Source organism: Sardina pilchardus, chromosome 15, assembly GCF_963854185.1.
Source record: "Sardina pilchardus chromosome 15, fSarPil1.1, whole genome shotgun sequence".
NCBI lineage: Eukaryota > Metazoa > Chordata > Actinopteri > Clupeiformes > Clupeidae > Sardina > Sardina pilchardus.
In genome coordinates this window covers 21,597,106-21,611,226 of record NC_085008.1, presented here as the reverse complement: position 1 = coordinate 21,611,226, position 14,121 = coordinate 21,597,106, and the positions used below count along the sequence as shown (strand labels likewise).

The 14,121-nt window shown below is 41.1% G+C and overlaps 1 protein-coding gene across 2 annotated transcripts; it reads right to left on the bottom strand.

The window, feature by feature from the left end:
• Positions 1-3,589: 3,589 nt before the first annotated feature.
• On the bottom strand, positions 3,590-11,535 carry LOC134101886 (cytochrome P450 2J4-like). 2 transcript variants are annotated; one of them, XM_062555746.1, is made up of 9 exons: positions 11,020-11,535; positions 10,358-10,520; positions 10,030-10,179; positions 9,080-9,240; positions 8,583-8,759; positions 6,647-6,788; positions 6,351-6,538; positions 5,750-5,891; positions 3,590-5,234 (listed from the first exon to the last, which is right to left on the bottom strand). In XM_062555746.1, the coding sequence occupies exons 1-9, from the start codon at positions 11,212-11,214 to the stop codon at positions 5,059-5,061; spliced, it is 1,494 nt and encodes a 497-aa protein (XP_062411730.1). In that variant the 5' UTR covers positions 11,215-11,535; the 3' UTR covers positions 3,590-5,058. The 2 variants fall into 2 exon arrangements, with proteins under 2 accessions (XP_062411730.1, XP_062411731.1); XM_062555747.1 differs by lacking the exon at positions 8,583-8,759.
• Between the last annotated feature and the right edge of the window lie 2,586 nt (positions 11,536-14,121).

The following is a 14,121-nucleotide window of genomic DNA, read 5'->3' as shown; positions in this document are numbered from 1 at the left end:
ACGTCGTTTGATTATAATTTCGCCAGTCATCACCTTCATTTTAATGATTAAATGAGACGGATTAAATGAGACGGATATGCGGAGCATTTCTCTCCCCCTCCATTGACCAAAACGTTGCTCTGGCATCTCTGCTGGACTGACTGAGTTATAGGCTACGTCGAGTGAGAGAGCCAGCTGTGAGGTAGCCTACGCTGTAAAACATTCGAAAACTCTGAAACTGCAATCTGACATGCCGAGCGTGATGTCTCTTTTCTCCGCTTGTCACCAGCGCGGTGTCTTCGGGTTTTTCCGTGTTTTCCGGTATGAGCCGAACCTTCCTTTTATTAAGGCGGTCTTATGTTGCCCCCTTGCGGTTGCAGTTTTAATTAAAGTCCCGATGCTTCGGGAGTCCCGATGTGCGGGAAAGAAAGGAGCATTCTCAACCCGTACCATCTGTAGGAAGGCCTGTGAAAAGTCCATTGCCATTATCAACCCTTCAAGAGATAAATGTTTTCTAAATCATGTTTTGACATCAGCCCTCTACCGTTTGGCAATATTTTTAAGGGGGTAAAAAGCTGATTTATGTTATGATTTATTTCATGTGGCTGTTGAAATTTTGATCACTGTCAATTAATAGGCTACACCAATATTTTTTAACAGTACCCTTTGCTTTCAATCCTTTTGTGTCACGGAAAGTGGCAACCCTAAGTCTTTCTAGCCTGACTCTCGCCAGACCCTTGTAGTTCCGCCATGCTCCACCAGAGGCGTTTCGCTGAGCTCCACACAAGGGTCTGGACGCGAGGGCAATCCAAACCCCTGCCACAGTGATCAAAAAATGAGCAGCCAATCAGGAGCGCCGAAGCGAGTGTTTGATTCAAATAACAATGGCGGCACGCAGCGAGGAGTCTTGTGCTGACATTGATTCTGCTATTTCAACCGTTTTGTCGAATCTATCGAGTATTCATTCTTTCAGAGAATAGTTTTGAAGACATTTATTGGTGGCAAGGATGTTTTTACTCTTCTTCAGACCGGGTTTGGCAAGAACTTGAAGAAGCCTAGCACGTCATTCAAGATAACAGGCAAGTGGTTTATCAAATCACATGCGAGGATGTTTTACAAGGACCCGCCTTCAGAAATACATCTCCTATCGAGAAGTCCCAGATCCTTGTGTGAAGCAGACAGCGAACTACAGGATCTGGCGAAAGTCAGGTTAAAGTCTTTCCACCTTTTTGCCAAATATTTTTCTTTAGATTTTCTTTATTACCGAGTGCTTCTACCAAGTGCCTCCATACAAGTGATCACCCTGTATATGGTCCTGAAGAATAAATGCACTAAATGTACACTAAACGCCCTAGTCTGGCTATCACCATACTAAGCAATCGTTTAATATTGAACAGGAGTCTGTGCTTTATTTCTGCAGCACAAGAGGCGTGATCAATGGGCAAAGTTCAAATGATTCTGTTTGCTTTTGGATAGTCCTTCAACCAATCAGCCCAACGATCCCAGTGTGCCTTTTGGATAAGCTAGTTTGTGATTGGACCCAGAAGATGTGAACAGGAAGCTGGAGAGATAGATGTGCAGGTATCCAGCCTGAGCTGCAGGGTGAAATGCCCTGCCATTGAGTCATTTCTGTCTGTTGTGTTTCCACTGTTTAAGACCTACATAAGCAGCCTTTGCTGCACAATTGCAACGCTAATTAGACTACAATGGCACAGATACAGACGGTTAGAAGGTTGCCGCCCCCTCTGTGGGGGAAAACATGCTAACATGCTAACATCACACATGAAAGTCAATGGGCTAACTCGCTAGCAGAAAACAAATGTTTTCCCCCACGGGGGGGTGTTTCAGCCATGGTAACTGGGGGCGGTAACCACGATTATGTCGAGATGCCGTCTGTATGTATAGCAGCTGTAGCAAATAGGCTACTCTCCTCACACTGACACGCTTCTGCTAAATCCTTTATCATCCTTTTTTTGTGTACAGTAGCCTATGTATTCAGCGACTTTTGTCAGGGACTGGGGAAAGGACCCAAATGCACAAAACAGAGTGCAGTATATTTAGTAAAAACAAGATTTTACTTCCAACAGAACAGCAGACAAGGAACAAAATACTAAAGAGCAATCATTGAGGAAACAAAAACATTATAAGGTGACATGATCTGATAAAGAAACAAGGGAACATCAGGGTAGAAAAAAAGCCACAAATGACTGGCTATGACAAACAGAACTAGAAATGCAATTCCAAGGAATTACCAGTGCATGAAAATGCAAAAATTGATAGATAATGTAGATATGGTTACTAAGGTGTAGCTAGGGTAAACATGGTGGTTGCATAGTTTACAGAGAGTTGATAGTGTGAAGGTAGACAGTTTAAAGCTGAAACATTCCCAGTTCTAACTTAACTAATGATTACTATTCATGTTAAAATGCTAACTATGCTCACAGTGTTAACCAGGTTGATTAGCTAACTTAGCTAATGATTTCTAGCAGTTATGCTAAACATGCTAACTATGCTAGCAATGCTAACTATGGTAACAATGCTAACTTAAACTAACAATGCTAACCAGGTTGATTAGCTAACTTAACTGATGATTTCTAGCAATAATTCTAAAAATGCTAACTATGCTAACAATGCTAAAATTGCTAACAATGCTAACCAGGTTGATTAGCTAACTTAGTTGATGTTTTTTGCAGTTATGCTAAAAATGCTAACTATGTTAACTATGCTAACCATGCTAACTTGCTAGTGAGGACTTTTATTTTGAAACATTTGTTGCTAGGGTATCCATGGTGGCCACTATCAGGAAACAAGAAGTTACTGCAGTATAATCATGTTGGTTGCTATGGAAACGGTCATAAACACTTAATTTTAATGGTTGATATATTGGTTGCTAGGTACATGGAGTTTTCGTGTAGTTGACTGGAGGCATAGTTCTAGTTGATAACTGACAGTTGGAATGGTTGAACAGTTAAATAGTTGAGTAGTTACAATGGTTAAATGATTTAATAGTGTATTATTGCAGTGAGGACCTTTATTTTGAAACAGTTGTGGACAAAGGAAGTAGTGAAACAGGATCTGTAGTCTTAATGAGATTGTATGCTTAAAGCCTGAGACAGAAGGTGCCTCTCATATAGTGTTTACGCGTCCTCTCTCGCTCCTCGATCCTCACTGATCTTTCTTTATGTAGATCATTGAGGATCGAGGAGCGAGGGAGGGCATATAAACGCTGCTTGAGAGGCACCCACAGTAGCCTAAATACTTTAAAAGTTGTATGTAGATAGTCTAATTAATGTTGATAGATAGAATGTTTAATGGATGTTGATAGGCAGATTGTTTAATAGATATTGATTGACAGTTTAATGGGTGGATGAGTGAATGGTCTGAAGAAGATGAATGGATAGAAGGTTGGATGGAATGTGCCTTATATTCTTGTTAAGAGAGACACTGATACAGCTCTCTGAGAGTTGTTGATACAGGTGTAATCAATTTAACTGGCTAGTCTTAAGAGAGCCAGAGTGTACGCTTAAAGCCTGAGACAGAGTAAATCATTTAAAAGTTGAATGTAGCTAGTCTAATTAATGTTGATAGACAGAGAGTTTAATGGATGTTGATAAACAGTTTAATGGGTGGATGAGTGAATGGTCTGAAGAAGATGAATGGATAGAAAGTTGGATGGAATGTGCCTTATATTCTTGTAGAATGGAGAGACACAGCTCTCTACTGAGAGAGTAGTACAGGTGTAATCAACTTAACTTGTTAGTCTTAAGAGAGCCAGGCCTGAGACAGAGTAGATTGTTTCAAAGTTGAATGTAGATCGTCTAATTGATGTTGATAGGCAGACTGTTTAGAATGGGTGGATGAGTGAATGGTTTGAAGAAGATGAATGGATAGAAAGTTGGATGGAATTAGGAAGACTTATGTTGATACCGTTGATACAGGGGAACAGAAAATGTAGTCTCAAGAGAGCCAGTTTAAAGCCTGAGAGAGAGAGAGAGAGAGAGAGAGAGAGAGCTGCTGCACCTGGACTGGCCACCTGGCGTAACATTCTAATTGCTGCCGTGATGTCATAATGAGCAATGTTAAGTCTATGGGGAAATGTTTAATAGTTTTTAATTTACAGTTTAAAAAGTATAAAAGTTACAAAGTTGAAAAATATATTGCACAGGTCTCCTTAGTAAGACCTACGTAACAAAGTTTGAATCAAGTTTCTACGTTAAACGGTTCAAGCTGAATTGCGAGCGTTAGAAGAAGTTGGAATAATAAGAAACCTAGGAAGAACAGTACAGTGCATTTTCATGCACTGTAATAATCATACAAAACAGTTGACAACTGAACTGAAAGTGACGGGAAAATAGACAAAGACAGGATTCAGCACAGAACAAATAAGGATAGGTGTGGGAGAAAAAGCACATGACAACAGACAGGTAAACAAATCAAAATCAAGTCAAACCACATTTAACACAGAACGGTCAGCAAGGTGGCCAACTGGCCAGCTCCAGAATGTAAGCCCTGACAGCATTTTTTAAATAGCTTATTCACCTTATTTTTTATATCTGTGCTGGTTCTAAACATCAACATTTTTGAAACAGCTAAGCTTATTTTATGGAAATACTTCCAAATGGAGTGAACTAAAGTCAAAATACACTAAACTACAAGTAGCTGTTCCAAATTAAATGTTGCATTATTATGTAGGTTTCATTTGTAATTACTTGATAAATTAATACACCATTGAAATTCTGATTCCATAATACAGTATGCGAATATGCCTATTTCAGCCCATTTTTAGCAGACATTTGTCCACAGTAGGCTAACTCAACTCCACAAGCTAATGTTGCTTGTCAAATGTAAATCTGCTGCTTGTAAATGTGCTTGTCATCGTGTTATCCTCTGATGCTGCGTTCATGCCTAGTTTACATCTGCAGCACCACTGCAGGAGTTTTTCTTCTTCAAAGATTATACATTTATATCTATTCATGGGTTTCATCAGGTCCCTTTCCACAGGTGTATGAAATCAAGCACCTTGATTATCAATGCAGACTGCATGGTGCAGTGAAGCATTTCTTTTTTTAAAGTTAAGTCTCAGCGAGGGATAGCACAGAGTTGATAGGGATGAGGGGTGCGAGTGATTCCAAATCGGAACTCCAGACTGGGTTCTACTCCCAGTGGTGGTGAGAAGGAGAACCGCTGGAGCAGCGAGCTGAAGAACAGGAACAGCTCCATTCTGGCCAGCTGCTCTCCCAGGCACACTCTCTTTCCTGAGAAGAAGCCCAGCGAAAAAATCCCAAGTCAAGAACTATCAATGAAGCAAGTTAAGGAACACAGTAACACACACAACATACAGTAGCCACACAACATAGTTATCCCTGTTACCCGCTTAGAAATGCACCACGTTTTATTTTGTCTCACCATACTTGGTCGTGTGACTATTTGTGTAACTGGGGAAACACGGAAAACATGAAGATCTATGGTCGTTTCTAAATTCATCTCTGTTTGGATCCTAATGAATGAACTGGGTTAGCTAAGCGCTATCAAAGTAGTGCCGTGCGCTAGAGCCAGTGAGTGCACTGCACGCATTGAAACGTGAGAGGTATGTACAGTATCAACTCGTCTTAGTTAAGGGAATGACGTAGTGTATTATGAAAAAACGGTGAAGTGTTCCTTTAAAACAAACTCCTTCTTAAATTGCAGTATAATACTTTGATGACTAAAATGTGTTTTAGCCATTAAATTCAAACTCAACCATCAGTGAAGATTAATAGATGTGGTGTACCAATAGAAAAAGGCAAGAAGGCCTCCCTCTTCCTGAACTTCCCCTCTGCATCCAGGAAGTGGCCTGGGTTGAAGGTGTGAGGGGTCTCCCATTCCGTCTCATCAAACAAAACAGAGGTCAAATTGCCCATCACCATTGTACCCTGAAAAACCACATAATGGGAATCACTTAGTAGAGAGGAGTAATGTAATGAGGAGACACAGCACTCAAAGAATCCTTCATAGAAATGTATGGAGTTGGTTTGTAACACCAATATGGCAGTTGTCTACACATATCCCGCCCTTCCCGGCATGTTAGTAAGCAACCGTATCTTTATCCTTTTTTTTTTTTTTATCAGTTATGAGTTATAAGCAACCCGGCCAAGATTGAGAAAAGAAGAAATGGATTTTAGCCACACTACTGATAAGGATACTATTAGCTACTCGGCCAAATTGGAACGATGGATAAAATGAGTAAAATGAGCTAATCTTTTCACTTTTTGCAACACACTGTATATTTATAATGCAATAGTTAATTAAGCTATATGACACGAGGCATGGCTGTAATTTGGTCGTAAAATATATATTGATAAATAGCTCGATCTAACTGTCACCTAGCTCACCTTGGGAATGGTGTAGTCACCAATTTGGGTCTCTTTGGTGGTACATCTAGCCAGGTTCAATGGAATGATGTTTCCAAATCTCTGGATCTCATGGATAACAGCATCTGTATAAGGTAAGCTCTCCCTGTCAGCCAAGGATGGCTGTCGGGAAGATCCGACCACTTGGTCTAGCTCCTCTTGCACCTTGCCTTAAGACGGAGCAACAGAGAAAGAGACAATACATTCAATTTTATCAGGAATTACTTCTCCTCAGAGAAAGAAGTAGGTGCTGCATGGGACTATGCAAAACTACTCACGCTGTATCTCAGGATATGCAATCATGTAGAGCAGTGCCCAGTACACAGTTGTAGAAGTGGTCTCAGTTCCTGCAACAAACAGGTCCAGTGTGCAGAAGCACAGGTTTTCTATATCGAAGCCTGATGCTTCATCATCCTTCCACTAGAGAAAGAGAGTTGATTCATACATCATGTGTAATAGTCTTACATACTGTAGCTGATTGTAGAGATAGCTCAATCCACCTTTAATCAGTCGTATGTAACTTAAAGGGATATTCCGCCATTTTTGGAAATACGCTCATTTTCCACCTCCCCTCGAGCAAAACAATCGATATTTACCTTGCTCCCGTTCATTCTGCGAGTCTGGCGATACAACTTTTAGCTTCAGCCTAGCATAGATCATTGAATCGGATTAGACCATTAGCTTCTCGCCTGCTAGCTTCATGTTTAAAAGTGACTAAGATTTCTGGGCCCGTATTCACAAAGAATTTTAGGGCTAAAAGTAGCTCCTAACTGGCGAATTTAGGGAGGAACTCCTAAAAATAATGGGCGTGTCACTCCTAACTTTATGACTCCTAATTTTTTTCACTAAAAGTTATTCACAAAGCATTCTAAGCCTAAAAGTAGCTCCTAAGTCTAAGACAGCGTAAAAGAACTCGAGAGGACTTCTAACTCACTAAGACCTATTCACAACCCGCTTTTAGTGGCATTTCACGTCGCGATGTTTTGAAATCACCGTGCAGTGCAGGAGCTCGCTGTCATGCAAGGGAATAAATGTGCATTGCAACTAAGGATGCAAATGCAATAATGCCACCGACAACCAAAACCACCATTGCATGTAAACTAAATGTAACGTCTTATTGTGCCTAATTAAATTAAATCGCTTCTCCTCTTTGCAAATATAGGCTACGTGTTTTCATACAGATTAATTTAAAACATGTTGCACATATACTGCTCCAGTCCATAGTGTTTCATTAAGCCAAGGCTTGCTTTACTCTTTATTCAGTAAGGCTATGCCTATTTATTCATCATCTTCCATCCTTCACAGCCCGACATAGCGCACGCTAAGACCTAACACCTGTCACTCAACTCGTCATTGTAGGGGAGGTTTGCCATCATTCCCGCCTTATAATCACCAGCCAATCAACGTGGTCACTTTCATCAAGCTTGTGCATGAGTAATGACGTCAACCATAGCAACGAAGACTCACTTTTAGTTTAGGAGTGGGCGTTTCTCCTTACTAAAAGTAGGTCTGAAAGGCTTTGTGAATAACTTTTAATGGAAAACTCCTAACTAAAATCTTCTAGCGCGATTTACTGTAGGAGTACTCTTAGTGGTAAGATAAAATGCTTTGTGAATACGGGCCCTGGTCATTTTCCCATTTAAAACGTGTCTCCTCTCAAGTTAGAAAGTGCAATAAGACCAACTGAAAATTAAACCTGGCATTTTTCTAGGCTGATTTGACATGGAACTACACTCTCATCTGGCGTAATAATCAAGGCAACTTGCAAACTACTGGCACTACTACTGCTTGTTGTCTATGGGGACTATTTTCAGATGCTGCGTACGATATCACTGCACCTATGGTACGTGTGCAAGTTGCCTTGATTATTACGCCAGATGAGAGTGTAGTGGTCTAATCCGATTCAATGATCTATGCTAGGCTGAAGCTAAAAGTTGTATCGCCAGACTCACAGAATGGCTGGATGAACGGGAACAAGGTAAATATCGATTGTTTTGCTCGAGGGGGGGTGGAAAATGAGCGTATTTCCAAAAATGGCGGAATATCCCTTTAACATTACATTACATTTGGCTGACGCTTTTTAACCAAAGCGACTTACAGTACAACATGGTAAAATATTTTACGCTTTTTAAAAGCAATTCTAACAACAATTCTAAGAACATTTTAAATGGTAGAGTGCAGTGATCAAATAGTAGTTTGCATGATTAAATTCACCTTTCCCATTTCTGCAAGAAAGCAATCAATGTAGTCCCTAGGGGAAGAAGGATCACAGTCCACACGGTGATCCTCAATTATTTTCTTTACAAAGTCAATCACTTCCTTCCAAACATGAAACAACCGTCTGTGTGGGCCAGGCACTCGGCGAAATAACCATGGAAACATATTATACAGCTGTGAACACACAAAGTACAGCGCAATAGAACGTAGAATGTTTCTCTGGGGTGATATTAGTGCCCCATCATGTTTTATATCCATACACACCTCGAGTCTTCATTTAAAAGGCGGGCAGACAGCAGAGTCTAAAGATAATTGAATAACGAGGCAAAATCTATTTGCTAATTCAACGACCAAGATAGATCATGAGCTGACACATCCAACACAACCGCTTTAGTTCATGCACAAGAGTAGACTCACTGCTCATTGGAGTGACTTTGCTCTACGCCCATTTCTGGAAGAGTTACAGTAAAATGAAAGTGTGATGAGAATATCACCTGTGACCATATTCCAAACTCCAGAAGGACACCCTCGTTGATGTTCTTGAGGAGGGACTGAAATTCATCACTGGAGTACTCATAGCGCTCCCCAAACACCAGCAAGCAAATTATGTTAGCCACAGCATTGTTAATGAGCCATTGTGGGTCAAATGGTTTGCCTGGAAGCAAGAACACTCATATTAGACTGGCCGGATCACTTTTGAGTCCAACAAAAAGCTCCCATTTTACTCCATGCCATATTGTCCAATTATTGTCACACACATATAATTATTGGGCAGCCGTGGTGTACTGTTTAGGGCTTCGGGCTTGTAACCGGAGGGTTGCCGGTTCGATCCCCGACCAGTCCACTACGGCTGAAGTGCCCTTGAGCAAGGCACCTAACCCCTCAACTGGCAGTGTGAGTTTCCCTTACCACTTCTATAGGCACCTGCCCTGCCCATGGATGTCTTTCAGAGTAGCTGGTACCATTACGTTTTCATTTGTTTCGTTATCTCTTCGACACCTCACATTTTCAATAGGCCTACTGTTAATAATTTTAAGTATAAATTAAGTTGTAATTGTTCATATCTAAACATCACACCAGTTTTACATCAGTTTTACTTAAAAGTAGCGGCAATTAGTGAGTAATACAAATATTTTCCTTGAATAAAAATTCCCTTCAGATGCTCCTTTCTTGATAACTGTATTCACAAGAATTTAAGGTCACAGCACACCTTGACCTTCGACTACCATATCGTTTCTGTGCACTAGCATAATGACAAACTTCCACTGTTGTGGTATGTGAATGAGGCACATTGTTTCCAAATTGCCTGTTTGTGTAAATAAAATGGTGTTTCTTTTTCTAAAATATTTAACATAAACATTTATAACACAACATGAACCAAAATGATATGAATCCAAAAAAAATAAAAAATCATGATAGGCCTACATGCATCTGGCTCACTTACCTTGCTCATTAGCGAATGCTTCATTTAGATATCTGCACTCTTGAAGGATGGAGGGCTCAAGGCTTCTCTTGCCCAGTCCAAAATTCCTCAGGGTGTGAAGCGCGAACCTTCTCTGCTGTTTCCATGAATATCCATTAGATGCCACCACCCCTAACCAGGGAACATCAGAAAGTCAAGATTTAACATGTCTTTGGGTACCCTGAAAAGCGCTATATAAAACGTATGTATTATTATTATTATTATTAACACCTTATCATGAAACTTTATCATAATAGACAGCATTCTGTCTACATTTCCTGTAATCTTGCCTTGAAGTCATGTAGCCTACCGTTGTGTCCCACAAGGTCCTCAAACACAGGTAAGGATGGCCGATCAACAAAGTTTTCTCCTTGAAGCACATATGCTTCTCTCACTAACTTGTGTCCATTGAGAACAACAACCCATGGTCCAATGAACTGAATACTGAAAATATCTCCATATGTTTCAGCAAACTGAAATAAAACAGGAATTAAATGGGCAAGTATGTAGCCCTACTCTAACAATAAAGTAAGTTTGGTAAATGCTGCGCAGGCCTAGACTTTAACCTTGTATCAATTTGTTACAACTGCATATCTCAACACATTCTGACACATGCTACACTGTAGCCTAGTGACAGTAACAGAATTCATGAATCATGAAGACACATCCTTTCCAAAAACGAACTGCACTACTAGCCTACTTCAAGTATCCTGCAGTTTTTGTAGTTCTTTTGCAGGAAATGCAATATTTTAGAGATGAAAACAGTTGCATTGCATTGCATACTGTTCTTTACTGGAGAAATGCAATATTTTGGACATTAAAATATCATTGTAGGCCTAGCCTACGCTGTACTGCAGTACAACGGCAATGTGTTTCGAAAAATGCAGTTGTTTGCAGTTATTTGTTGTAAGGGATAGCCTAGGCTACACAGGTTTGTGTAGTTCCTGCTTTACAACCAGCCAAGGGACCTACCTCGGAAAACTGTAGATGGATATTGTTGAAGTCAAGATGATGAAGGTTACCTATAAAAGGCAAAGGACGCGGCCCAGGAGGAAAGTTCTTTGGACGTTTGTTTTTGATGAAGTCATAAATTAAAAGGAAAACGGCGAGAAACACAAAAACACTCTTAATGTCGATCCAATAAAAAATAAATAAGATCGACGTCATTTTGCTAGGTTAAAATGTATTAAACACGTAACTTCTAAATAAAATCAGCTTCCGTTCAGTTTCTAAACAAACAACCTGTCTTGGTGTAAACCAGTCAGCGGCAAAGTCAAAACAACACAGTCATTCTCTGCAGCATTGGGTAGCCTATTCTTTTCGAATTCTATTTCATGTTTGTTCTCATTACAGCTCATCAGACAGTTTCTTGATCAGACTTTGCTGAATGTAGGATAGTGTTTCTTAAAGAATGACCCTGTTCAGTTCTCGTTCCTCAAAATGTAGCCTTCTTGCTTGGTCCTGCTGTCCCGTTTGGCGTGCGTTCAAAATCACAGGCACTGCACGGAAATAGGAGCATAACAAGTTTTTCAGAGTTGCTTCCGAAGCGAGGGAGGGAAACAGCGTCAAAGTGATCCATATCAATTTGTCGTCCACGTTATTATTAAATTTAGACTAGTGGTTACGAACTTTACATTAACTTCATCTGGATTTTTGTTTTTTTGTTTTACTGATGCTTCAAATGTCATACAGTAGGCTATATCTATTATTTCGGACGGGAACGGACGGTATAGGAAAGTATTTAGGCTGCTGTAGCCTACAGGCACATGCCATACACTGTAAAAAAAAAAACTGCTTATCTAACCAAAGTTCAAAATTCAAAGTGTATAGTCATGTAGTGGTGTACTATATGTATGTAGGGCTTGGAGGGTGAAGGGGAAGTGTATGTGTGTGCATTGGAAGTGTGCATTTGTGTGTGTGTGTGTGTGTGTGTGTGTGTGTTTGGGGGGGGGGGGGCAGTGGCATACTGATGATCAAAGGGTGGTGGGCAGTGTGTTGTATTTATGTGGCTTAATAAGATGCTGGTAAGGGGCAGTGTGTGTGTGCGCGTGTGTGTTGGGGGAGGGGGGGGGGTAGCAATGTGCTGTGTGTGGGACAGCGGCTGCGGCATACTGATGATTCAGAGGGTGGTGGACAGTGTGTTGTATGTATGTGGCAGAATTTTATGATGATACAGTGGGGTTGGTGAGCTGTATGTTGTCTGTAAGGAGTGTGGCTTTCTATGATGCAGTGAAGTGGGGGTTAGGTTAAGGTGGGGCAGGTGTGTGTGTGTGTGTGTGTGTGGGTGTGGGTGGGAAGAAGATAATAAATAGATAAATAGATAAAAAAAAAATAAGACACACACACACACAGACCCCTACTGTGGCAGCACTGCAGTGGCTACACACACACACACATATACAGTGGGGAGTATGTGATGCTGGTTATTTTTGTGTGGTTATTTTTGTGGAGAAGTTCTCAACCATCAGTTGTATTCTGCCTCTGTTATTATTGTAAACATTTGATCATTTGGATCTTGGTGACTGAGCAGCTGGCCACACCACAGGCATGTACTGGGGGACTAATTAATAATTAATATATACTTTTTTTTTTGATCCCGTGAGGGAAATTCAGTTCTCTGCATTTAACCCAATTTAACCGAATTAGTGAACACACAGCACACAGTGAACACACAGTGAGGTGAATCACACAACCCAGAGCAGTGAGCTGCCTGCCCAACCAGCGGCGCTCGGGGAGCAGTGAGGGGTTAGGTGCCTTGCTCAAGGGCACTTCAGCCGTGGTGGACTGGTCGGGGATCGAACCGGCAACCCTCCGATTACAAGCCCGATGCGCTAACCAGTACACCACGGCTGCCCCTAATGACATCTATGACATGACTATGACATCAGCAGGGTTCTCAAATGTAGGCATTTGCATGCCATGTGTACCCCTATACTGGAGGTTTGTGACAACCTGTGATATGACGTAACTTCCTTGTCGTAAGAACTCACCGTGAACTGGGGGTCCTTTTTATTTGTACAAGATCACTTGTCATCAGACGAGTATAGGGGGGGGGGGGGGGGGGGGTATTCTACTCGTGTCATTTGCCGTTTTTTAATCATCTTATAACTCGTAAGAAGAGCCCTTTGGACAACTGGATCACACTAGGCCACTGTTTCTCCAAAAGGACATAGGCCTACACAGCATAAGCCTTAACACTCCACATCATAGATACTGTGGATGGAAGCTGTGGCGCAAGCGGTGCCCACTGTGACCCGTGTGTGAATCTGACCTTGTCCCAATTCCACCCCATCTCTCTCTCCCACTCATCACAATCACTGTTCACTCTCCTATTTAGATTGCAAGCGTTAATTATTAAAGTACAAAAAGCCATACTTTAAAAGAAGCAATGTGGAATGTCTTGGCTACTCTGAATAGAACTGGTTCAAAAACCAGTTCCCTGTCTGAACTGAACCTGTCTGGCATATGAACGTAAGTGACAATCCAAAGGGTATGACGTTGGCCTGGAAAGGCTAAGTACACAGTTTAGGAGTGTGTTTATGGGAATTATTTTCTTACAGAAGCGCATTTGCCAGGTCACACACTGATGTTGGACGTGGAGACTGGCAAGAGGCTCTCAGTCTCCGCTCTCATTCATCCTAAAGGTGTTCTATTGGGTTGAGGTAAGGACTCTTTGCAGGCCAGTCAAGTTCACCACACCAAACTCACCCAGCTCAGGGATGTGCCAATGCCTCCATTGTGCCAGTTTTGAGGGCAAATTTGGCTGGCAGCATACATTTCACATGATCTTCAATTGTAAAAGCTACTGTAGCTAACTGTAACATCTTCAGTGGGCCTATAACATATCCAAGTCAACTACCTGACCTTAGATGTAGAAAAAACTAACATAATTCAAGTTGGGGAAATGAAGGTATACAACTGATAATGACATGTGAAGCTAAGGTTGCCAAAATGATCTATACAGTCATCCACAAGCAGCTTAACATTGCCAATGGTTCAGTTAGCAATCTGGAAATAGAAAGATTTAGGATTTTCATAATTGTCAACATATCCTTCTGACACACGGCTAACTCT

Bases quoted from the DNA above. Each gene is read 5' to 3' on its own strand.
- LOC134101886 (XM_062555746.1), bottom strand. From the start codon at position 11,214: ATGACGTCGATCTTATTTATTTTTTATTGGATCGACATTAAGAGTGTT. The intron at 8,760-9,079 runs GTGATATTCTCA...GTGTGTTCACAG, and splicing joins AGTTTGGAATATGGTCACAG to CTGTATAATATGTTTCCATG. The intron at 6,789-8,582 runs GTGAATTTAATC...CTCTTTCTCTAG, and splicing joins TTCTTGCAGAAATGGGAAAG to TGGAAGGATGATGAAGCATC.